At 36.4% G+C, this 26,638-nt stretch overlaps 1 protein-coding gene across 1 annotated transcript; it reads right to left on the bottom strand.

Moving 5' to 3' along the window:
- Nucleotides 1–1,177: 1,177 nt before the first annotated feature.
- LOC112058458 (uncharacterized) lies at nucleotides 1,178–12,997 on the bottom strand. The gene is made up of 8 exons (XM_024099315.2): nucleotides 12,844–12,997; nucleotides 9,783–9,896; nucleotides 8,019–8,118; nucleotides 6,817–6,985; nucleotides 4,553–4,669; nucleotides 4,151–4,287; nucleotides 2,245–2,434; nucleotides 1,178–1,422 (listed from the first exon to the last, which is right to left on the bottom strand). The coding sequence occupies exons 1-8, from the start codon at nucleotides 12,930–12,932 to the stop codon at nucleotides 1,280–1,282; spliced, it is 1,059 nt and encodes a 352-aa protein (XP_023955083.2). The 5' UTR covers nucleotides 12,933–12,997; the 3' UTR covers nucleotides 1,178–1,279.
- Nucleotides 12,998–26,638: the final 13,641 nt, after the last annotated feature.

The following is a 26,638-nucleotide window of genomic DNA, read 5'->3' as shown; positions in this document are numbered from 1 at the left end:
ATGCGATACGTCCGATAAGTACGATGCTAATATGTGGACGCCTATAATTGAGCGAAATATTTTGAAAAATACTTTCTTAGCGGATGCCTACGTCATAATAACTATTTTTATGTTGTGATTACTTTGTACAATACAAATAAAGTTATTTTAAGACTGAAATCTCCTAAAATATTATTTGAAAGCAAATTATGTAACAAGGATTTTTGTTCATTATTCACTTCTATACTATTTATTTTCTATTATTATTATTATATTCTTTGGCAATTGTAGTACTTGATATAGTACTTAAGTATTTTTAATTTTACTTTAATTATAATACTTTGGATAAGAATTAAAATCTCATCATGTTTTCTTATAATTACTTATAAACATGTTTACATTTTTTTCATTTTAACTTGTACAATAACTTGTTCAAGTGAAAAACGTTTGATAAACGAGGCACAATCACAAAGAGCGATAAAGTTTAGAAGAAACTAAAGATATAAGTCGTATTTGTACCTCATTGACATCACGAAACAACATTCTAAAATCCATATTACTAATATTATAAATGTGAAAGTGTGTGTGTATGTTTGTTTGTCCGTCTTTCACGAGCAACGAATTGACGTGATTTTTTAAGAGGAGATTGTTAAAAAGCTGTACAGTGACATAGGCCACTTTTTGCCTCTTTCTGATCCCCCATTTTCCTATTATGGGGGGTGGAAGTTTGTATGGAGCATTCCGCAATTTTCAAGGTAGAAAGCTAAAAATTGGTATGCAGACTATATGTAATTGTAATAAAAAAAACCGTGCATCATTTTTTTTTTGAAAATCCGCCCCCAACCCCTTAAAAGAGGAGGTGAAATTGTATATGGGACTTTTCGTAGTTGTCAAGGTAGGAAGCTAAAAATCGGTAGATAGGGTTAGGGTAGGGTAGGATAGAGGTAGGGTAGGGGCTAGGGGTAGGGTATGGTAGGGGTAACTTTCACGTTTTAGTGAGGATGGCGAGTTCACTAGTACCTATGCTAATTATTATATTCACGTAACGTCATCCATTAGGGGCACAATTAGGTACTTATTACATTTTATTATACTTAATTATGTCCCCTAATCTCTAAAACCTCCCCCCACGTTCAACAATGCACCCTTTGCACATTTTGATAATTTTGTTATGGTTATATTAATAAAACATGGTAAATAATAAAATAAATAAATCGTTTATTCATAATGAACTTAAGCAAAGTAACGCCTACTTCCATTCAATATTTAATAAGTTTGTTCTTTATCGTCTCCTTACTAGTTAACTAGTACTGACTAATAAATCTGATGAAAACAGATTATACAGAAACTCTTTGTACGAGTCCTTATTTACTTTGAATATCAATCTGGCGTTCGCTCCTTCCTCTTGTACGTAATCATTTGTATTGATTCCTCTGGATTTGTCTGTAAAATAATAATTTTTCATTAATCTAAAAGTATAAATATATACATTACGACGGTATGTGCTTCGCCATCTAGACCCTAAAGCCTGTGTTAGGGTTATTAAGATGATTCATCAGTTATCTCGTCGTCATCAACCCATATTCGGCTCACTGCTGAGCTCGAGTCTCCTCTCAGAATGAGAGGGGTTAGGCCAATAGTCCACCACGCTGGCCCAATGCGGATTGGCAGACTTCACACACGCAGAGAATTAAGATAATTCTCTGGTATGCAGGTTTCCTCACGATGTTTTCCTTCACCGTGTTTGAGACATCTGATATTTAATTTCTTAAAATTCACACAACTGAAAAGTTGGAGGTGCATGCCCCGGACCGAATTCGAACCCACACCCTCCGGAATCGGAGGCAGAGGTCATATCCACTGGGCTATCACGGCGATCAGTTATCTAGTACTATTTATTAACACACACACAGAGTAAACAGAGTGAGTATTTACAAGCAACGTACTGAAGCCGGTGAAACCTATTAAAAAGCAAACGTCATGCGTCTTCTTGACAGCCGCATATGCAAACTTTTTTTATAATTTGTATTTCTAAATCGTCTTAGGTCTGGCTTCGGCCGTGTCTAGTTACCACCCTACCGGCAAAGACGTACCGCCAAGCGATTTAGCGTTCCGGTACGATGTCGTGTAGAAACCGAAAGGAGTGAGGATTTTCATCCTCCTTCTAACAAGTTAGCCCGCTTCCATCTTAGACTGCATCATCACTTACCATCAGGTGAGATTGTAGTTAAGGGCTAACTTGTAAAAAAAAAAACCTGCTCATACCATACAATATAATGCTGTTGTTCGTATATAAGGCGTAGTCTACAACAGTGTGCTCTTCCAAAGCGATAGCCATCGCTGCGGGGTCCAGGAGACACCAGTAACTGTTGCTCTTGAATGATATCTGCTCGAACGTATTTAGTGAGTCCATGATTTTGGTCTTAATAGACCCGAGTGTATCGTGTCTCCATTCCTGGAATAGGGATGATGACAATTTAAATCCTACTTATATTATAAACGCGAAAGTTTGTATGTTTGGATGTTGGTTACCCGACTGCAAGGAGGGTTATGTATTTTTAACTGAACGGATTTACGTAATTAGTATAACGTTAGATTTGTCTCAATAACCCAAGTGTTCTCAGATAGTGAAACTAAAAAAAAATAACAAGACGACTGTGACTGTGATATTACAATATGGGTATCAAATTCAAGAGCTTTTTGTGAGGATTAGATAGAATGATTTTCTTCTACATTATTTAATAGGTCCCGACTGCTTTCTAATTGCTTTCTACACTGCAGTCGGGTTGTTTTTATTTGTTTAATTTATTAGTTATTACTCTTTAACACCGAACTTTAACTTCTGAACCGATTTGGCTGAAATTTGGAATGGAAATAGATTTCAAGAAAAGCCTTAACAAAATGAAGTATGTCCGGCTGTAGCAGGCTCTGTATCCATGATGGTAATTGTAGATGCAGTCTAATAGCTCCTCTACACCATCAACAGCGATTATATTAATCGATCTTGATCACTGATGATCGAGAGTTTCCGCGTTTTTGTCGGTCTATTACAACTTACAAATAACTACTAAAATCTATTTACGGTTGTCTAATAAGTATGTTTGATACATACAGCTCGTGTGGGTTAACTTGACACCTGCCTCGAATGATGTTTGTACTTTGTTTGGTAGCCAGGCGTCAAGTCGATGCGCACGAGTTATATATATACATCGCGACAACATTCGTAACAGCGAAACGAATTATCTGTTTGTTTGCGCGACACTTATTTTAAGGAAACACACAGATATTAGCAAATGTGTAGCCACCTAGCGATAACCCGAGTATTCACGTTATCGCCAATGATATTAAATACTGTAGATGTGTTACTGGCGCGTGAAAAATGAGGCGCTAAAAAGAGGAAATTTATAGTCAACCCAATGTTAGTTGTGGTCAACAATAAAGTTTATTTAAATAAATAATACCTTAATATCGTCTACAATGGCGAGTTGTGTGCTCAGGAAGTGCAAAAACTATATAGACATTGTACATAAATATATAATGGAAATAAAGACAAAATTGTGCATGTGTGCGCTCAATGTTGCCTATAATTATTTGGATCACTTTTTGTGGTGATTTTGTAGGAACGTAACCGATCTATAGAATAAAATTATCATTGGTTATCGCAATGAATGCGACCTAGGCATATTATTGATAATAGAGTAGACATATATCAAATTTAATATAAACAATATTAATTTTGTATAGTACATGGAAAAAGGGTTCGAAATATATCGATATTAATTAATAAAAGTAAAGGATTTCTTATAAAAATAATTTAAAAATGTTTTTTTTTTTCAAATTTTCCAAACGTTATAAACGCTGTCGCCCATTTAGTGACGTCACGATAAATAAATGTAAAATACGTCAAAATAAATAAATGACTAATATTTTTCTCAAACGCTCCGTTTGGAAGGGATTTGTTATAGTGACGTCATGAAACAGTTGAAATATTACACAGGTGTTAAAAACATATATTATAAACAGGCGTTTTGGCTTGTTTTGTCAAAAACATATTTTAAAATGAACATTTCCATGTAATCACGTTTAAAAAAAATAAAAAAAAAACTTTCAATCTAGTAGAACGATAATTTAATACCATATAAAATTAAGTGTCAACCAGCCTATTACGTACCTTATCTAACTTTTGGTAAGTCAGTATCTGAGAGAACGGTATGATTGTCAATTTATCCGGTCTGCCACTGTTTACCACAATGTGGTAGGCTTCCACGTCCATAGCGGCGTTAAACTCCGGCTTAGTGAAATTGTCCCCTGAAACATATCGCACATCTATATTACTAGTACTAGTAGACGCCACGCGGTTTCACCCGCGTGGTTCCCGTTCCCATAAGAATACGGGGACAACATGTAGCCTATAGCCTTCCTCAATAAATGGGCTATCTAACATTGAAAGAATTTTTCAAATCGGACCAGTAGTTCCTGAGATTAGCCCGTTCAACCAAACAAACTCTTCAGCTTTATAATATTAGTATAGATTATCTTATGTAGTGACGTGTTAAAAAAAGCTATAAATTACCGTAAACGTGTCCAGCTCCGACGAAAAGCTGCGACAGTCTTGAGAGGAAGTCGGGATCGATTCTGACCGCCAGAGCTATGTTTGTAAGAGGACCCAACGCTACTATCACCAGTTCATCTAGAAAAAACATAGTCAATGATATAAATATGTTCGCTAATATCCATACTCCTAAATTACAACGATTTGAGGGCATCGATATAAATCGTTAGATGGGCCTCTCCATACGAAAGAACGCACAACTTTATGTCATTACCCAAAGACGTGCATCTTATCTTAGTACGTAACAAGCGCATGCTGCGAGTGGACGTGGACTTGAAAAAATATTTACTGTTATTTTTTCCCTTAACCGTGATAGCCCAGTGGATATGACCTCTGCCTCTGATTCCGGAGGGTGTGGGTTCGAATCCGGTCGGGGCATGCACCTCCAACTTTTCAGTTGTGTGCATTTTAATAAATTAAATATCACGTGTCTCAATCGGTGAAGGAAAACATCGTGAGGAAACCTGCATACCAGAGAATTATCTTAATTCTCTGCGTGTGTGAAGTCTGCCAATCCGCATTGGGCCAGCGTGGTGGACTATTGGCCTAACCCCTCTCATTCTGAGAGGAGACTCGAGCTCAGCAGTGAGCCGAATATGGGTTGATGACGTGACGATGCCTTCGTGTTCATTTTAGAAGTGTAAAAATACAAGCCACTACATAACGAGAAATGTGTTACGAGTGATGACGTACTTAATGTGCAATGACAATTTTGCGACCCTTTGAGGCCCATCTAACTATCTAAGATCGATGTTTGAGGGTAGTTGTGAAAAAAACGCTCTCAGCGGATTGTCAGACTTCACATACGCAAAGAATTGAAAAAAATTCTTTGGTATGCAGGTTTCCTCACGATGTTTTTCCTTCACCGTTTGAAATACGTAATATTTTTTTTTAATGCATAGAATTGAAAAGTTTGAGGTGCATGCCCCGGACGGGTGTCGAACCCATACCCTCCGGAATCGGAGGCAGAGGTCATAACCACAGGGTTATCACTATAAAAATTATATATCAGATGCTTATTTAATTCAAAATAAAATATAAAATTAAAAGTTTAAACATTTGATGACTATCCGACATTAATTACTTACTTAACAAAAAAACGTACGTTTTTCATTACATTACATTAATCATAAAAATTAAGTAGGTAGTGCTTAAATGTCATAGTAATAAATTAATTTTAAAGTGTTTATATCTTATCAGATCATTATGCAAAATGAGTTTTTTTATACAAGATCACGGGTACACGTGAGCAGAATTAATTACCTACATTATATATTAATTAAAAAATTGTTTGAAATAAATCTTCAAAAATGATTCACTTTAAATGTCACTTAAACAGTAAGGTTAATTACAATGTAAGCTTCGCAAATTAAATCTACGTATACGGATAAGGAAAAGCACGACACGTTTTTAAGCCTTGACCAGTGTTACGTTTCCTCCTTAAAATAAAAATTACTAGGATGATTATTTAGTAAGAACGACAATATAGTTTTAACGAGCAGGAATACAACTCGGTTTTTAAGTCAGTTTTCATTAGGCCAGCAAATAAAGCGCTGGTGTATAGGAGTTTATAACTTACTAGTAGATGCCGCACGGTTTCACCCGCGTGGTTCCCGTTGCCGTAGGAATCCAAAGATAAAATATTGCCTGCCTCGATAAATGGGCTATCTAACACTGAAAGAATTTTTCCTGAGTACCTGAGTTTAGCGCGTTCAATCAAACAAACAAACAAACTCTTCAGCTTTATTATATTAGTAAAGATTACCTATTTCTCATTCCGCGATGACTTTCTTACTTGACTGGTTTTCATATACGTGGAACTATTGACACATATTGTGTCAAGCCAACTTAAAGGTCGTAGCTCATTAGACCCACCCGGGACCCGACCCGCACCGCCTCGCCTCGAGTGGTCAATATTCTTCGTATGGATATGCTTGGGCAAGCGCTCACTACGTCAACTCCGTATCATCATCGCCGCGCCGACCGCGAGTGGACCATTCGATGACAGCTCGCTATTGACAAGCTTTCCTCGCGTGAACCGCGAGTTGACAACGCGGCGTCCACCTGTGGTCCACCTGTCGACGAGAATTGGACGCCTAGCGACGAGGCGGTGCGGGTCTGGTCCCGGGTGGGTCTAATGAGCTACGACCTTAACCGGGATATGGTAAAGGAGTTGATGATGATTATATATCGGCGAGAGACCTATCTTCTATAGATGGTTTTACCTTTGTATTTTTTGGACAGTTCTATCAGGGCGAAGACCGCGTGGTCCTTTTCTGGGGCAATAGCATCGTACACCGCCGTGCCGTTGTCTCCGAGCCCGTCGACGCCAAAGTAGTGGTCCGATGGCAATCCTGACAACAGCGCTCTGCTACTGCCTCTGAATATCGGAACCTGCGAATGATGCGATTTTCTTGTTGTTTTAAATTAATTTTAATTACTAAATATGTCGTCGTCGTTATCAACCCATATACGGCTCACTGCTGAGCTCAAGTCCCCCCAGAAAGAGAGGGGTTAGGCCAATAGTCCACCACGCTGGCCCAATGCGGATTGGCAGACTTCACACACGCAGAGAATTAAGAAATTCGCTGGCATGCAGGTTTCCTCACGATGTTTTCCTTCACCGTTTGAGACTCGTGATATTTAATTTCTTAAAATGCACACAACTGAAAAGTTGGAGGTGCATGCCCCGAACCGGATTCGAACTCACACCCTCCGCAATTGGAGGCAGAGGTCATATCCACTAGGCTATCACGTCTCTCAATATGAACTTACCTATTACACTTTACCTTAGGTACACAACAATTTTTTTTTACAAGTTAGCCCTTGACTACAATCTCACCTTATTGTAAGTGATGATGCAATCTAAGATGGAAGCGGGCTAACTTGTTAGGAGGAGGATAAAAATCCACACCCCTTTTCGGTTTCTACACGACATCGTACTGGAACGCTAATCGTTTGGCGCAGTTAATAAAGAAATTCCAAGTAGGTTACCTACTTTATTTTTTTAATTTTAACATTGTTTCTTTAACTAACTTTTTTTACTAATCTTCTTCTTTCGAAATGATTGAATTTTTAGTAGTTTTTCTCTATTTAACGGCCTTCGTGGCGCAGTGGTATGAGCGGTGGATTTACAAGACGGAGGTCCTGGGTTTGATCGAATGGGCCGATTGAGATTTCTTATTAGGTCTAGATCTGGCTGGTGGGAGGCTTCGGCCATGGCTAGTTACCACCCTACCGGCAAAAACGTACCGCCAAGCGATTTAGTATTCCGAGGTATCAGGTTAGCCCGCATCCATCTTAGATTGCATTATCACTTATTATCAAGTGAGATTGTAGTCAAGAGCTAACTTGTAAAGAAATAAAAAAAATAAAAAAATCGAGTTTATTATATTATGTAGGTAAAGTATGTGAATGTGATACATACATCTTTCCTCTCAGCAATGCTGAGTATCCGCTGTGTGTTGTTGTATGTTTGTTCCTCACCCACGTTGCCGTGAGTAGTAGTCAACGCTATCACTTCTGGTCTGAAAGTGATAACAAAATAGAACAATGACAAACTATGACGATAGTACAAATTTCCTAGTATGACTATTTATTTTATAACTCCTTACAAAATTAAACGTTAAACAATATTATAATCATGGTCATGGTCAAGGATTAGATCTCAGCCTTGCAGATTATTGTCGTATCCCCTTGAAAAACAGTAATAAACCCTTTAATATGAAACTAGCGGATGCCCGCGACTTTATCCGCGTGGTAATCAATGTGAACTTTCAACCCCTATTTCACCTTTAGGGGTTGAATTTTTAAAAATTCTTGAATAACGTTCCATTTTTTTATTCTTTTTTTATGATTTACCTATAAAAACATTTTTAAAACTGTAGCTCTAAAAATTTTATCCCTATGAGGGTAGGATTGATCAAAATTCTTTCTTAGCGGATACCTACTTCATAACATCTATCTGCATGCTAAATTTCAACCCGATCCGTCGAGTGGTTTGGCTTGTGCGTTGATCACTATGTCAGTCAGTCACCTTTGAGTTACATTTATTTAGATGTATGTAACAGGAGCCGTGATAGCCCAGTGGATATGACCTCTGCCTCCGATTCCGGAGGGTGTGGGTTCGAATCCGGTCCGGGGCACACCCACCTTTTCAGTTGTGTGCATTTTAAGAAATTAAATATCACGTGTCTCAATCGGTGAAGGAAAACATCGTGAGGGAACCTGCATACCAGAGAATTATCTTAATTCTCTGCGTGTGTGAAGTCTGCCAATCCGCATTGGGCCAGCGTGGTGGACTATTGGCCTAATCCCTCTCATTCTGAGAGGAGACTCGAGCTCAGCAGTGAGCCGAATATGGGTTGATGACGACGATGTAACTAGTAGATATTTAGGTTTCTTATAATTCTAGTCTAGTAGTTACTACACACACTAGAGTGCCTGTTGGTATAAGCCTTCTCTAGTATTTTCCACTCTGTTCGATTTTGTGCTACCAGTGATTTCCTGGCGTTAGTTTTAGATCTACTGCCCATTTTGTTGGCTTACGTCTTATACTGCGTTTTCCGTCTCTAGGCCTTGCCTAGCCTATTTCGAATCATGTGACCAATCCACTGCCACTTCAATTGGTTGATTCGAATAACCATATCGGCTACTTGGGATTAGGTACTGTCTGATCCAACTGCTTCTGATTTTGTCCTACTTTTTTACATCTGACATGTAAAACAGTAGGTTTTAATCGAGATCATGGATGGTTGCTGCCCACAGCGTGGAAACCGTTATTTCTTTCATTGTCACTTACAACAAACTTGGAACAAGATAGCGTTAGTTCGGTTTGCTTACAAGAAGACGAGTCTAATGAAGATGACATTAATCAACCGTCGGAGAGTGTAACGGAACCTCCACCACTCAACCCCTCTCCGAGCGCACAGCCGCTTCGCAGTTTGGATCGTGCCGCGATGCAAGAACCAGCTCATGACTAAGGGCCCCGTATGGGTTCGAAACTAGTCGGGCATACGCCGATCTAATTTCACGTGAGTTTTAGCCGTGTTTCATATCAATTAATAAAAACAGTAGATATTTACGACTAATTTGAGGAGGAATTGGTCATATTTAAAAGTATAATATGACATTATATTCAAACCCAAACCAATACTAATACATTAGTTTGGCTATGATTCAAAAGACTTACCCCTCATGGTATTTTTCATACAATAAGGCCATGAATAGAGCCATGGCGTCGTCTGCGCCTCCATCGTGGTCTATAATCAGTTTTGTCTTCGTATCGACGCTGGCTGATTCAACTCTGCAATTCAATGGTACGAGTATATCACTAAAGAAGATATTATTATTCAAGTTAGCTCTTGACTACACTATCACCTGATGGTAAGTGATGAAGTCTAAGATGAAAGCGGGCTAACTTGTTAGGAGTAGGATGAAATCCAAACCCATTTCGGTTTCTACATGACATCGCAACGCAAAATTGCTTGGCGGTACGTCGGTAGGGTGGTAACTAGCCACGGCCGAAGCCTTCCACCAGCCAGACCCGGACCAATTAAGAAAACCTCATTCAGCCCAGCTGGGGATCGAACCCAGAACGTCCGTCTTGTAAATCCACCGCGCATACCACTACGCCACGGAGGCCGTCATAACATTCTAGAACAGTGATTCCAATTACGACCTACAGGAGGTTCAATATTTACTAAAATATCGGACATTCACAACAGCGTTCGCGTAAAATTCCGTTTTTCACAAATCCCACAGTAATCATGGAATTTTCTGGCTTAAAAAGAAGCCCATGTGTTTATCCAGGGAATAATCTATCTCTATTTTAAATTTCAGCCAAATCAATTCAGCAGTTGTGGCACGAAAGACTAACAAGATGATCACAAACATGCAAACACTTACAATCAATCTTTCACCTTGATAATAATGTTCAGAGTCAGATGAAAACAGGGTCCTATGATGAATCGTGACTAATTTTGACTTATCTTCTAGTAATAAGTCAACACACAGCTAAAACTACTCGTACTTATAAAATACAACTAAGTAATACAGCAATGAATTTTCCTCAACTAAACCTTGCTGTAAAACATTTTCACAATTAATAAATTCAACATTAAATTTTCCTCGTTTATAGTACAAAAAATATATACGTTCTTACTTCTTTTTTTGAAGTCGGCTAAACATACTCTTACTCTATCAGCGTTATTTAACGGCCTAATACGTGGCGAGGCCTCCTTATAGGAGATGGGATATGCAGCTTAGACCCACCACACCACTCCAATGCGGGTTCGGCCGAGGCACGGGGACCACAATTTCTCAACTCCGGACTGAGTATTATTATATGAGCTACTGAATTTTTTTTTTCTAAAAAATGATTTTTTTTCGTCTAAAAAATTAATTACCTATCTCATCAAGGCCCACCCAGAATTCGAACCTAGGACCTCCTGATCCGAAACCATGTAGGTTAGGCACTAGAACACTAGAACCCTTAAAATACATCACTCTAATAGGCTAGTTGACAATTTTTTTTAAATAGTCTTAAATAATTCGATATCGAATTATTTAAGACTATTTAAAATTCTACTAGACTTAAGAAAACATTATGTTTTTTTAATACGTGATTTAATGAAGATTTTAATCAAAAAAAAATGTTTTTGACAGTACGAACTAAAACGCTGTCAGTCAAAATGGTCTATTTTATAGTTTCGTGACGTCACGTAAACACCATTAACCAAAAGGTTTAGAGTTTGTCATAATTGTTAGTTATTTATTAGTTTGACGTTTATTCCTTTAGTACATCAATTAAAATTGTGAAGACACAAAATGAACGATAGCGTTTTGACCTTTTAAAAAATTTGAAAATTTGAAAGTCTGACGTCCTCCGTGGCGCAGTGGATTTACAAAACGGAGGTCCTGGGTTCGATTCCCGGCTGGGCATATTGAGATTTTCTTAATTAGTCCAGGTCTGGCTGGTGGGAGACTTCGGCCGTGGCCTGTTACCACCCTACCGGCAAAGACGTACCGCTAAGCGATTTAGCGTTCCGGTACGATGCCGTGTAGAAACCAAAATTAGTGTGGATTTTCATGCTCCTCTTAACAAGTTAGCCCGTTTCCATCTTAGACTGCATCATCACTTACCATCAGGTGAGATTGTAGTCAAGGGCTAACTTGTAAAAAATAAAAAAAAAAGAAATAAAAAAATAAAAAAAAAATTGATAAAATACCTACATACATTTTTAAATTAAGGTTTCTATGAAATCCTTAACTTTTATTAATTAATAATGACATATTTCGTACCCTTATCCCATGTGCTATACGAAATTAATATTGTTTTATATTATACTAGCGGACGCCCGCGACTTCGTCCGCGTAAAATTCGATGTCAACTTTACTACTACCCCTACCTCTACCCTACCTCTACCCTAACCCAACCCTACCCCTACCCTACCCCGGCCCTAACCCTACCCTACCCCTACACTACCCCTACGCTTCCCTACCCGTACCCTACCCTACTCTATAAATTCTCTATCTTACTCCTATCCTTAGCAAAATCGGTCCAGCCCTTCGAGAGTGGTGCGATGACCAAGGGAAATAGGGACTTTTATGCTAATAATATAAAGAGGTAAAGTTTCTGTGGTCGTAGGAGGTAATCTCTGGATCTACTGGACCGATTTGAAAAATTGTTTTACCAATAGAAAGCTACGTTATTTGCGAGTGTCACAGGCTACGTTTGATCCCCATATTCACACGGGAACGGAAACTACGTAAGTGAAAGCGCGGGTTGTCATATAGCGCATTTTTTGCGTCTTTTAGAAATTTTGTATTATCTCCGAAACTATTTAACTAATTTACATACTATAAAGAGCAAATCTTATCTCCATAATATTCTTATGATTATTAAATAATTTATTTTGATAAGGATTTAAGTTATGTAGCATAAATAATGACGCAAACCTAAGTATATAAAATTTATAATTTTTAAAACACAAAAGGTACTATATCTGCTAATATATAGAAGATAGATATATGGTGTTAATCCAGAGTAAAATCTATTTCCATTTCAAATTTCAGCTAAATCAGTCCAGTAATTACGCCTTTAAAGAGTAACAAACATCCAAACAAACATCCATACAAACTTTCGGATGAGTCAAGTCACTGCATCGTTACTTATCAAAAAGTAACATCGCAGTCAAGAAATCATCAATATTTTAATTAAAAAAATAACAAAAGAAAATCCAGGTACTTACAATCCATAGACTAGATACAGAACAACCAAACTCACTACCACCATGATTGAAATCAGTACCGCTAATAAAACTCTATACGGTTTTAACATTTGTCCTTTTATACTTTTTGGATTAAAAAAAACACGCCCGGCCTTGTCTCTCGATATTATTTATGGAGCATTGTAATTATTTTAATATTTTCATGTGCTAAAGTAGCTCTTTTGATATAAGTACGAATAACTGGTTCACATTTGCTACTTAGTACTTTTATAAGTGCAATGAAACACTTCACATTATCTCTATCAAATAAGATTATTTATCTTAAGATGTTACGTGTATTATTAATGTTTAATTCGTATAGGTTACATATGTGACAATTAACGAAACTTATGATCGATGTCATCATCATCATCATCATCATATCAGCCGATGGATGTCCACTGCAGGACATAGGCCTTTTGTAGGGACTTCCAAACATCACGATACTGAGCCACCTGTATCAAGCGAATCTCTGCGACTCGCTTGATGTCGTCAGTCTACCTGGTGGGGAAACCAACACTGTGCTTACTAGTACGGGGTCGCCATTCCAGCACTTTGGGACCCCAACGTGAATCGGCTCTTCGAACTATGTGCCCCGCCCATTGCCACTTCAGCTTCGCAACTCGGTGAGCTATGTCGGTGACTCATTTCTGATTCGATCACGCAGAGATACTCCTAACATAGCTCGTTCCATCGCCCGCTACCACGAGCGACTAAGTCTCGGATCCATAGGTCATCACTGGCAACACGCACTGTTCGAAGACTTTTGTCTTCAGGCATGATCGATGTAGCTGTTTCTAAATATACATACTCGCACATATACATTCTATGTTCTATAATATATATATTATCTAACTAGCGTCGCGATAATTAGGATTAAAACCGTATTTTTTAACGTAGAAGTGACTGATCATGATTCTTTATTTAATCAACATCAATTCAATCAATTTAACGCTTGACTGCGATTTCATCTGATGATAAATGATGATGCAGTTTAATAAGATAGTAGCTGCCTATTTTCGGATACCTTCTGTTCTTTTCACCGATTTAGGTACGTAACTCTATCATATTTATTACGAGAAATTCGGCTCACTGCTGAGCTCGAGTCTCCTCTCAGAATGAGAGGGGTTAGGCCAATAGCCCACCCCGCTGGTCCACCACGCTGACCCAATTGGCAGACTTCACGCACGCAGAGAATTAAGAAAATTCTCTGGTATGCAGGTTTCCTCACGATGTTTTCCTTCACCGGAGATGATAATAATAATTATGATGTATAAAATATAAGGATCTGTATGTGTATTAAATAATTGGCTTAATAAAAGTACGTTTCTTGAAGAAAAATATTTTTTTTTTATCACTCTTCTAGGGCATGTTCGCCGGTTTAACATTTGAAGCTGTACCTATTATTTTTTTCTGCTGCCAATAAACTTCACAAACAAAGCAATTATTATAAGTCTTCAAAAAATATTGTAAAACACAGGCTGTATGGTCAACGATCATAACTTGTCCTGGTTGTAGACAAATTAGATATGAATTAAAAATGTCGTAAAACGTTGTAGCAAATATTTTTTTGATAAAGTTAATGATTTCATTATTAAAGTAGAATTATCAAGATTTTTTAAGTTTATATAAAATATACCAATGCTGGGTGGTAAAGATACCACTTAACCACCCGGCATTGTTGGGATATCCCTTTTTAGTAGTAACTACCACAGGTTAATTATTAAAACAAATCTATACCTAATTCCTATTATAAAGCTGAAGAGTTTGTTTGTTTGTTTGTTTGTTTGATTAAACGCGCTAATCTCAGGATAGCCCGTTTATCGTGGAAGGCTAAATCCCCATATTCTTACGGGAAAGGGAACCACGCGGGGAATAATAATCAATAAAACACTGATAAAAACTTTAATTAAATCGGAAGCCTACAACTAACAGGATATTGGATAACGACTGGGCGACAAACGCCCGACATCGACTTCGTCTTATTACAAAAATGCACAATTGCACAAGTAGTTTTACATTTATATGTAGGTATATTACGAATGTGGAAAAAGTATACAAAACACTAAAATGGCAGTGGACAGGACACATGATACGGGAAAAGGGCGAGAAATGGACAAAAACAATTTCAGAATGGTATCCAAGGGATGGTAAGAGGAATAAAGGAAGACAGGTGAAACGTTGGGAGGATGATTTTAAAAAGGTCGCCGGTCCTGAATGGATGAGAATGGCGAAGGACAGAGAAAAGTGGAGATCGTTAGGGGAGGCCTATGTCGAAGGACAAGCTGCTAATTAATAAGAATTATGTATATACTTTAAAATGTACCTAAATCTTAAATACCAGCAGTAATAAAGGCTTATTTTATTTTTATTTTATTTTATATTACGTATATGTGTGTGTTACCGTCACATACCCACCATAACTAGGCACCAATTTTAAAAAAGGTTCAAGTATCATTCTTGTCGTACCTATCTGTAACATAATTATTCTGTGCCAACTATGGGTAAGTAAGTAATAAGTAATACCTACCTACCTACCTACTTAATTTTTGTATAGTTAATTTTAGATGTTTAATTTTCAAGGTTTCAAGTGAAGATTTATTGGTAAGTACCTAGGTAGGTTGATAAGTTGCTACCTAGTAGTGCAGTTAATATTATACAGTTATTAGTAAACTTTTTGTTCAGTTTCTGATATTAGTGACCTAGCTAGATAATATTATATTGAAACTTATTGTACGAATAGTTTGTAATACTCTAAACTGGGTACAATTAACAATAATGAATAAAACAATTTGCAAAAGCATATTATGACTCTGCAATGTTTTTAATACAGAGCCACCTATCTTTACTCATATGTACTACATGGTCAATTGCTTCTTGATATATTTTTTTTGGCTGTACTGTACTTACTGCTAAGGAATGTAGTTCTGCTAGATGGCGCAGAAACGAATTAAGGTTCGTCAGATATAGATAGCGCTATATAAAAAAATATTATTATAATATACGCGCTCTACACTCACACCGTCCGCGACGTGAACGCTGAGTTCGCGCAAAACTTCATATTTCGTTAAAAGCCAATTATACAAGTTTTATGAGTGTGGACTCCACACTCACAAAACTTCACTCAAGGTGTGGAGTGGAGGACATGTTCTCGTGTGGATCCATGCCGCGAGTGTAGAGCACATGTTTTTTAATAAAGTGCCACCTACTGTTATTCTTGTACACTACATGCTCTTTAATTCTTTCATTTTATGGTTGCAACCTAAACACGTAGTTCTCCGCATATTTGTCATAGATGGCGCTAATATAAAACTAATTTAGGTTCTTTATATTAAATAAAGATGGCGCTGTATTATAAAATGAAATCAAAATAGGTCAGATAAATAAAATACCGGTCATAAAAAAACACATTTATTTCTATATTTTTCTCGAAAATGGTCGATAATCATCCTGAAAGGAAAACGAATATAATAGATAGGTATAATCATAGACGTCTATAGTACGTAGATTTTGTGATAAAATTATAGAGTTATGGTCCATAGTTATCTATGGAGATGCATCGAAGTTTGAACCCCAAAATTGTCCGTCATTTTTTTAAGGGGACGATGTAAACTCACACATCTAAAATAAATAACATTAATAAATATAATTTGGTTACACTACACACATCTATAAAAAAACGAAATACACACAGTCATATATAATTCTTCTGAGGGTAAAACGTACCTACCTATCAATCATTTAGTTGTAGGAGGGTAAGAATTAAATACTATAGTACACCAGAGAACAAAGATCTTACAGAATGAGTCTATACAAGCAGCGTGGTGATACCCATAAAAAAATCATCACGAGTCTCCTTGACATCCGTATATCTTATTTCTTAAGTTTTTGTAAGCAGTTTTTAAAATATTTAAAAATATAAGACGTCAATTTTCTTGAATAATATTAACAGTGACTGATGACTCGATGTCGTACTGACTCGAGAATGTATTCGTTTTCGAATTTAGTATTTGGAGCGGCTATGACACCGTCGTGTCCCGTACGCTCTATCTGCCTATTATTGGTTAAACTGTGGGGTACACTTACTTACTGCATTATAAAACCACCATTTCCTTATATTTTCATCTTCATCATTCGCTGGTACAAGTTCATTTAGTTCAGGCGCTTCTTGCACTATCCGAATGTGATCAAAAGATCCCTGATAACAATAATTATTATTACGAATTACTTATAAATGAAATTAAATATCACGTGTCTCAAACGGTGAAGGAAAAACATCGTGAGGAAACCTGCACACCAGAGAATTTCTTAATTCTCTGCGTGTGTGAAGTCTGCCAATCCGCATTGGGCCAGCGTGGTGGACTATGGGCCTAACCCCGCTCATTCTGAGAAGAGACTTGAGCTCAGCAGTGAGCCATATATGGGTTGATAACGTACGTACTTATAAATGAATATTTTGTACCTTTTTAATAGGTATGAAAGATTGAAAGCTCGGAGAGCACGTAAAAGCTTTCGTTCCCAGTCATAATATTACACTCGTAGTTAACATCAGAAATAATCATGGTTAATTAATTTAAATTATCACCGTAAGCCCACCAATCCGAATTGGAAAAGCGTGGTGGGTCTAAGCTTCATATCCCCTTTTCTAAAATTAAGGAGGCCTGGCCTTGTAATTAATAAAATAGTGGCCGGCCTGATAGTGATGACTCATACGAGAGGTACGTACGTACCTTGGTGCTTTGTAAAAGAAAACGATGTGCACCGTTCCCAATGCTATACTATTCTAAATTATAGTCATACAATAGACACAAGACAACTAGGACTCAGAGCTGTAAATCAATTTATAAAAAAAAAAGTTTGACCACTACATGTGCAAGGTCGATTTTGAATTTCGAATTGTATTGAGTTATTTGAACCACGTACCGATGTTTTCTTCCAGTGTGCGTTATTTTCATATTTTTCCTCTTTGGTAGGAACGTTGCTTTGATCTTTATCAATCGGGTTTTTGAATTCTGCGTTGACTTCATGCGGTATGTTTTGGTTACGTGTTTCAGGTTTTTTCTCCAGCTCAGTTCGTAAAAGATTTTTCATTTTCATAGCATTTTTGTAACCATGCTGAATATCAAAAAAAAACAATTTTAAATAAAAAATTCGATACTGTGGGCTCGACTCCTGGAGTCGAGTTACGTAATCGTTGTTTATTTTAGTCTTTTTTTCTTTGTATAGAGCGGGTTTTATTAGCGGGAACGAAGAGCTGAAACGCTTTGAACGACTCCAAGCGACATCGACTTCGCTGAACGCGAACGCTGATCTGCAATGCCTGGCAGTTCTATGCTCCATATCCTCTCATATACCTGAGGAGGGAGCACTGGCCCTTGAGTGGGCCGAAAATGGGCTGATAATGAATATCCAAATAATTCCATTAGCATTTAATCTTTCTCGTAAATGAAATTGAAGGGAGGAAAGTTTGCGCAAGTTATCTCACAGACTGGATCGTTTTCAATTGGTCCGCGTCAGTCTAAATTGCGTTTATCTAAATAATTTTGCTGCCATCTCGGCAATCTCGGCCGGAATTTGATAAAAAAATATCCGACGAAGCAATACGTCTTAATGATTTTAACTTAGTTATTAGCTGATTTAGTCGAAAGTTAGGTATATGGTACCGTTGAATTGAAAAATACGTTAGTTTATAATCTCACTCGTGATATTATAATCTACCGTCATATTGTGAACTGGAAAATACTGATTACCTACAATTTTGACGTGTTATTTTTCGGTATAATATAATATATCGAATGTGAAACCGTTAAATTGTCACTCAGGATATATCATAAAGTTAGTAAATATTTTCTTTATACTTATACAAAATACAAATTATTATAAATATAAAATTATTTTTATTCTATAAATTAATAAAAAAAATGTGAAATATATGTGACATTAAAATGCATATCTTTATTTATGTTATTTAAATAAACAAAATATTAATATATAACTTACTTTTGGAGATTTTTCGTTTCTGTAAGTTGAATTAATGTTTGAGGAATTAGAGATAATAAAATAATTATTATGTTATTTATAAATGAATGAAAATGAATGTACCTACTATTGATATGTTATATTCTTAATAATAAGAGTCAAAGGTAGTCTTTGTCAAATTTAGAATTAAAACTAACATAAATACTAAAACTCGTAACACGAATACTTATAAGTATATAAATTAACTTACAAATAAAACGACGAGTCTTTTTCCGATGTTCCTACGTTATTCTGTAATATTGAATAATATTTTGTAGATAATGGTAGTTAATTTGATTGAAATAGAAATTAAATATCTAGTCATAGATGCGTTTCTTCAGGTCAAGAGTGAGTTGTCAATAGGCTTAAGCTTGTTACATACTTGATTATTATTACTTAAAAGACACAGTTGCATAAATATTATTACTTAAAAGACACAGTTGCATAAATATTATTACTCAAGAGGCACAGTTGCATAAATATTATTACTTAGAAGACAGTTGCATAAATATTATTACTTAGAAGACACAGTTGCATAAATATTATTACTTAGAAGACACAGTTGCATAAATTATTATTACTTTAAATACACAGTTGCATAGATATTATTATTTAAAAGGCACAGTTGCATAAATATTATTACTTAAAAGACTCAGTTGCATAGATATTATTATTTAAAAGACACAAAGACCACTCTGTTACCGGGCCTAGGTATAATAATATGGTACAATCAAAATTAAAAAAAAAAAATAAAAACTACAAAAAGATTATTTAAATAACGGTTTAAACTTACAAAATAATTTCCATTTTCAGTAGCGACGAACACTTTGACTCTGAAAATAAAGCGTTATTATGTTACCCTCTATTCCTTGGGCTAATGAAGGAATTTCCAAAGAAAATAGCGTCAAAAGTGAAGCATAATTAAGTTTTACCCTTTGAGCGTGGGGATGTTCAACTTCTTTAATATCTTTAGAATTTCATTTTTTGCCTTCGCCTGTCTGTCCTGGGGATTACGAGATTAATGTACAATGGTTATTGAAGTGCATTCTTTACACTTATTACATTTTTTGTATGACTATCTCTATTATAAAGGGTTTGTTAAAAAAAACGTGAGGAAAGTATGGAAAATCCAAACAGAAAAAAATATTTTAGTTTTGTAACAATTTGGCTATAGGGATGATGACAGATTTTTAATATAAATTAAGAGTATGCTAATAGTAAAGCAATTTTGTAAAAGGAACAGGGTATCTGCGATCATTACTTTCGGAGCTACAGGGATTTAAAGAGTCAGATTTGCGGCGCTGTTGCGGAACCCTGAAAAACACCCATACAAACTGGTACGAATTAATAACGTCGTAGGTACATAATGATCTTTAGATTTGTATGGGCGTTCAAGCAAAATTACTAATATCTTTGTTATTTGTGCGTTTATGTTTATAGTTCATTTATTAAAAAATATCAGCTAATAAAGCTATAACTGTATGAATTTACATCTAATCACGGTAAAAGATTTTTAATAGATTTTAAAATTTTATAATCTTATTTATTTTGCAAATATCCAGACAATCTTTGATTTTTATGTATAAATTAGTTAACATTAGTATACAATTATAAATTAGTTGACCTTATTTGCCTGAATGTATCATAAAAATCGATATATTCAAACCTAGTCATCATGCCCATTGCTCCTAGGATAGGGTTTATTGTTTAAAAGTTAGTGTAAAATAATGGGTTTCTTATTTTTATTAAAGAATACCACTTAAATCTATACTAATGTTATAAAGCTAAAGAGTTTGTTTGTTTGCTTGAACGCGCTAATCTCAGGAATTACTAGTCCGATTTGAAAAATTATTTCAGTGTTAGATAGCCCATTTATCTAGGCTATATATTATTCCTGCATTCTTACGGGAACGGGAACCACGCGGGTGGAATCGCGCGGCGTCAGCTAGTAAATAATAATATATTATGAAACCAATCTTGATTTATCTTACTATATTAAGAACTGCTGTCTCCAGTTTGAACCTTTAAAAGAATTTATTTTGTATAAATATATTATGTAGTGATAGTAATATTATGAAGTGATTACTTATTATACAGTGTAAATTTAACTTTATCTTATTACCTTGGTTTTTCGTATTTTACTCGTGATAAAGATGGTATTACCTAAAAATTGATAAATTGGAATGGTTTAATATCTAATTAATGTCCCGTAATTAATGGGATAAAACGCAAATACCTAATTATTTAAGACGAATTTTAATAGTTTTGATAAAATCCCTATCCCCTTTGTAATGTTTAACAAAAATCAGATCTTTAAAATCTTAATTACAGCAGCAGCAATCTTAGTTATAGCATTGAAAAAACTCGTTTGAGATGAGTAATAAGATGGCGAGGGCGATAAATATAGCAAGGTACTTATTATTTTTAGAAAACGTACCAAACATACAAAAAGTATCTAGTTATTACCCACTGAAATAAAAATACAAGACATAGCAACGATAACAAGCGGCTGACCATAATGTAATCCGAAGGGAATCTCCTGAAACCTGAATACATTAGTCGCTCATTACGGGAGTCATACCTGCAACACGGAAACAGAATACCTATTAATTTCATGAATTAATAACCATTCATTATTGACATTAATCATCAATACATATAAATAATATAAAGTGTTTGTCTGTGATTTTAAAATAACTGTGTTTTAAAGTGCTAATTAGTGGTAATTACCTAGTACACGATCATCATCATTATCTACCCATATTAGGCTCACTACTGAGCTCGAGTCTTCGCTCAGAATGAGAGAGGTTAGGCCAATAGTCCACCACGCTGACCCAATGTGGATTGGCAGACTTCACACACGAAGAAAATTAAGAAAATTCTCTGGTATGCAGGTATCCTCGCGATGTTCTTCCTTCACCGTTTGAGAAACGTGATATTTAATTTCTTAAAATGCACACAACTGAAAAGTTGAAGGTGCATGCCCCGGACCGGGTTCGACCCACTCCCTCCGGAATCGGTGGCAGAGTTCATACCCACTGGGCTATCACGGCTCCTTCATTAATATGATGATACCATGATCAATATCAGCCGATGGATGTCCACTGCTTTTATGGCTTTTAATACCAGTCACGAACCAGCATCCGAGCGGCTCCGTACAACCCGGTTGATGTCGTCCGTCCACTTAATGGGGGGTCGACCAACATTGCACATTCCAGTGCGGGGTCGCCATATTAACAACCTCGGGACCCCAACGTCTGTTGGCTCTTCGAACTATCTGTTCTACTCGTACTCACTTTAATCCCAAGTTATCAATATTTCCATAAACACCCGCACCGCCTTCGAACTCTCTGTGAGGAAACTTGAGGGCTGACTTCAGCATGCCCAGCGTTGGGCGCAGCAGTGTGTGTCCTGGCTGCAGGGGTTCCGCTTCTGGCAAGTGACTGGCTTGCGATGGTACTCCCACTATACCGGACAACTCGCGAGGATCAAATTGGTAGAACCTCCTCTGAAATATATAATACATGAAATATAATACATATAAATGAAATTGAATGTGTGTTCTTCTAACACGTTCGCTGCGGCACTGATTTTTCTGTTCTTTACCCTGGTACTGTACGGGGTTTTTTGACCTCGTACTAAACTGTCTGTGGTGCGGAACGAGGTCAATTGACCTGACAGAAGGTTTCAGTACAAGGTCAAAAAATCTCGTACCGTACCAGGGGAAAGAACTGAAAAATCAGTGCCGCAGCAAAAGTGTTTTATAGTGTTTAAGTGTTTTTGCACAATACTAAATACAAACATGCTCTCTTAGAAATATTGTACGTCTGTCTGTTTGTTTGTCAAAGCTAGTCTTTGTTCGGTTGACAGATTTTAATAGGACTTTTACAGGTTATAAAGTAACAAATAGGCTACATTTTATTTCTAAAAAATAGGTACTTCTATTTAATCCTTTTTTATATTTTATTGCAAGTTAGCCCTCAACTACAATTTCACCTGATGGTAAGTGATGACGCAATCTAATGGAAGCTTGTTAGGAGGAGAATGAAAATCCCTTTCAGTTTCTACTCGACATCGTACCGCAAATCGCTTGGCGGTACGGTTTAGCCGGTAGCGTGGTAACTAGCCTCGCCCGAAGCCTTCCACCAGCCAGACCTGGACCGATTAAGAAAATCTCAATCAGCCCAGCCGGGGATCGAACCCAGGACCTCCGTTTCGTAAATCCACTGCGCATACCACTGCGCATTTTTCACCAATTTTTGTCATGTTAATGTTATTTTTTAAACTTATTAAAATGTTCATTTCATAAAAAAAAATCGTAACGTAAAGTAGAACGCTGTTAAACCTTGTAAAGCTTCCCGTTTCCTAGCTTTTCCTAGCTTAATGGCATTTTGTTCCTTGTCAACCCTAGGTGGGAATTACGTTGGGTGCAATAAATTACCCAGTTAAGGCTTCTCTTGTGTTGCTTTAACTTATTACAGGTTTAATTGTTGAAATAACAATTTACGAGTTCGAGTCAGATAACCGGATAGTGAATAATTGATTTATTTTAATAACCTAACCTAGGCTCACTGCTGAGCTCGAGTCTCCTCTCAGAATGAGAGGGCTTGGGTCAAATAGTCCACCACGCAGACCCAATGCGGATTGGCAGACTTCACGCACTGAATTAAGAAAATTCTCTGGTATGCAGGTATCCTCACGATGTTTTTCCTTCACCGTTTGAGACACGTGATGTTTAATTTCTTAAAATTAACATAACTGAAAAATTGGAGGTGCATGCCCCGGACCGGAATCGAACCTACACCCTTCGAAATCAGAGATAGAGGTTATCATGTGTTATCATGACTCTTACATACGAGTAGATGGTAGTTTTTGTAGGGCATTGATGATGATAGGACTGATACTATATGTCGGATATTTAATAGCTAAATAAATAAATTATTCATTGTTTATAAACTGACCATCATGAAGAGCAGCCTGATACTAATTAATAGATTTAGGGGTGATAAACTAGACTTCTTTTGATGATAATATTTAAAATTAAGAAAATAAACAGAGGAATACTTACTGACGGTGTAGGGTCGAGAATTCCTTCATTTTCAAGTCTCGTATTCTTTAAAAGTAAAAAGGATAAGTAAAAATCAATCATAGTTTAATCAATAAATAGTATATTAAGTATTTTTAACTTACAGCAATATGTTCGAGTTGTCGCTCCCAACTAATTCCGCTACATTGAAAAATAACCTGAGATGATTTAAATACACATAAGATGATGATGTACAAATCTTTATTTTTAGAAAAGTAGAATAAAAAAAATAGAAATTCATAAAATAAATTAAGTTCTTATTAATTGTAATTGCTAACTTATTCTCTAATAACTAAAAAAATATTGTTAATCGCTCCAGAGTTATCGCAGATATAGATTTTGTGAAAACATTTTCACTATGTTAATGTTTTTTTTTAATTTAAAATAACCGTTTTACATTTTGTAGGCAAAATATACGAGATAAGTATCAGCCTACTTTTTAATTGTGTAATGCAGTATCAGGCTTTATTATTTACTCTTAAGTTGGTGAGTTTAATTTACTCTCACTTACACAGTTTGGTTTTGACTGAGTTATTGAATGCTGGAAAATATAGCTTAATATATTTTCCGAGGCACAAGGTTAGGTTGTTATACTTTGACTTTCCATCTCCGGACTGATATTGAGAATTATTTGGGAGAAAACCCCAATAATTAAAAATCGATGCCTGGACTCAAACCCAGTACCTGATCCTCAGCCGCATAGGCTCTCCACTAAACGAATGAGGTCAATTCGCAAAATATAGCTACTAAACTTAATTAAAACATGGAGACGACAGGCGACAGACAGGGTATACGATGTCTAGCTAAATTGACAGAAATGTTGGAAAACGCCCGTTGCTACGTGTCTCTCCTTAGAAATAATTAATTACTTCTAATTAATAAATTCCGTCTGTTAACGCATGAATATTTAAATCTTTAAGCCATATCTGGTGTCTAAATTTACGAAAATGGTACGTGTGAAAATTATATTGAATAGAGAGTCGATACTGGGAATATGGTAAATGTCGCTCTACATGCCTTTATGGATATCCAAAAACGTAAAAAAGCTGGGTCTAGAACGGTGTTAGTGTCAATACTAGTATATAAGGTAGTGAACATTGGGTATGGCTGGAGACGCATACAAGTCAAGAGAGTACCCTAAAAGGACAAACATGTATAAAAAGATTTTTGAAAAAAGAATCAAGGTATATACAAGAATTCCGTAGCAATTGGAAGGACGTGATATTTTAATAGGAAGTGGAAGGAAGATTGCACTAGATGACTACAAAATCGCCAATTACGCCCGAATACAATAAAGGAAATTATAAACGCGAAAGTTTGTATGGATGTTTGTTTGGATGTTTGTTTTTCTTTAACGCTGGAACTTCTGAACCGATTTGACTGAAATTTAAAACGAAGATACATAATACCCTGGATTAACACATAGGCAACTTTTAATCCCGGAAAAAACCATGGTTTCCGCAGGATGTGTGAAAAGTAAATTCCACACGGATGAAGTTGCGGGCGTACGTTACTTAATGTTAATTTGTAGACAACTTGCTACCTGCTAGTATGAAATTGAATTAGAATGTTGAAACAACTTACAGTCAATAACGTGGAAACTCTGATAATATTTGCTGGCATTTCGTAAGTGCATGCTTGTCACTTAGTTCCAAGTAAAACGGTTTGCAATTAAACTTACTTATTGTTGAAAATGTTATTAAGATTCAAACACCGTGAAATAGCTGTTACTGTGTAAACTTTACCCTCTGCTTATTGTTTTTGAGTATCCTGTTAGGTATATTCATCATTTTTCATCATTAGCAACCCATATTTGACTCACTGTTGAGCACGAATCTCCTCTCAGAATGAGAGAGGTTAGGCCAATAGTCCACCACGCTGCCTCAATGCGGATTGGTAGACTTCACACACCTACAAAATTAAGAAAATTCTCAGGTATGCAGATGTCCTCACGATGTTTTCCCTTCATCGTTTGCCTCCGATTCCGGAGTGTGTGGGTTCGAATCCGGTCCGGGGCATGCACGTCCTACTTTTCAGTTGTGTGCATTTTAAGAAATTAAATATCACGTGTTTCAAACGGTGAAAGAAAAACATAGTGAGGAATCCTGCATACCAGAGAATTTTCTTAATACTCTGCGTATGTGAAGTCTGCCAATCCGCATTGAGCCAGCGTGGTGGACTATTGGCTTAACCCCTCTCATTCTGAGAGGAGACTCGAGCTCAGCAGTGAACCGACTATGGGTTGATAATGATTGATGATAGTCTCGCGAATTCATCCGCTAAAACCTAATCCACGTTCTTTATTGTACTAAAAGTACATTTTTCTCAATAACCTTTTCTATCTTCCAGTGGAAATGCCATTAAAATCGGATCAGCCATTTCAGAGATTAAACATTAAAAAACAAACAATAAATTCCAAGTAGGTACTGCAGTGTTAAATTACTCAGAAAGTTACTACCCACTCGGTAAATTGAATCGTTCGATTGAAAGTACGTTCTAAAACACATTTCTAAAGTGCATTGTGTAAAAGTGTCAAGCTGTCAAATGTCAAATTTTAGAATCGATCCATTAGCCCCGACACGTTCCCGGGCTCAGTTCTTCCGGTCTTTTGCGCATTTCACTTTTGGAATAAGGGTCTGTGTTAGCCAGACATACTACATTTTATTAAACCCC

This window comes from Bicyclus anynana, chromosome 4 (assembly GCF_947172395.1).
Source record: "Bicyclus anynana chromosome 4, ilBicAnyn1.1, whole genome shotgun sequence".
NCBI lineage: Eukaryota > Metazoa > Arthropoda > Insecta > Lepidoptera > Nymphalidae > Bicyclus > Bicyclus anynana.
Note: the sequence above shows the minus strand (reverse complement) of the source record. Positions and strands in the feature narration are given on the sequence as shown.

Excerpts from the sequence above, each read along its gene's own strand:
- LOC112058458 (XM_024099315.2), bottom strand. The coding sequence starts at position 12,932 with ATGTTAAAACCGTATAGAGTTTTATTAGCGGTACTGATTTCAATCATG. Across the intron at positions 9,897-12,843 it reads CTGTATCTAGTCTATGGATT|AGTTGAATCAGCCAGCGTCG; the intron begins GTAAGTACCTGG and ends ATTGAATTGCAG. Across the intron at positions 8,119-9,782 it reads TATGAAAAATACCATGAGGG|ACCAGAAGTGATAGCGTTGA; the intron begins GTAAGTCTTTTG and ends TATCACTTTCAG.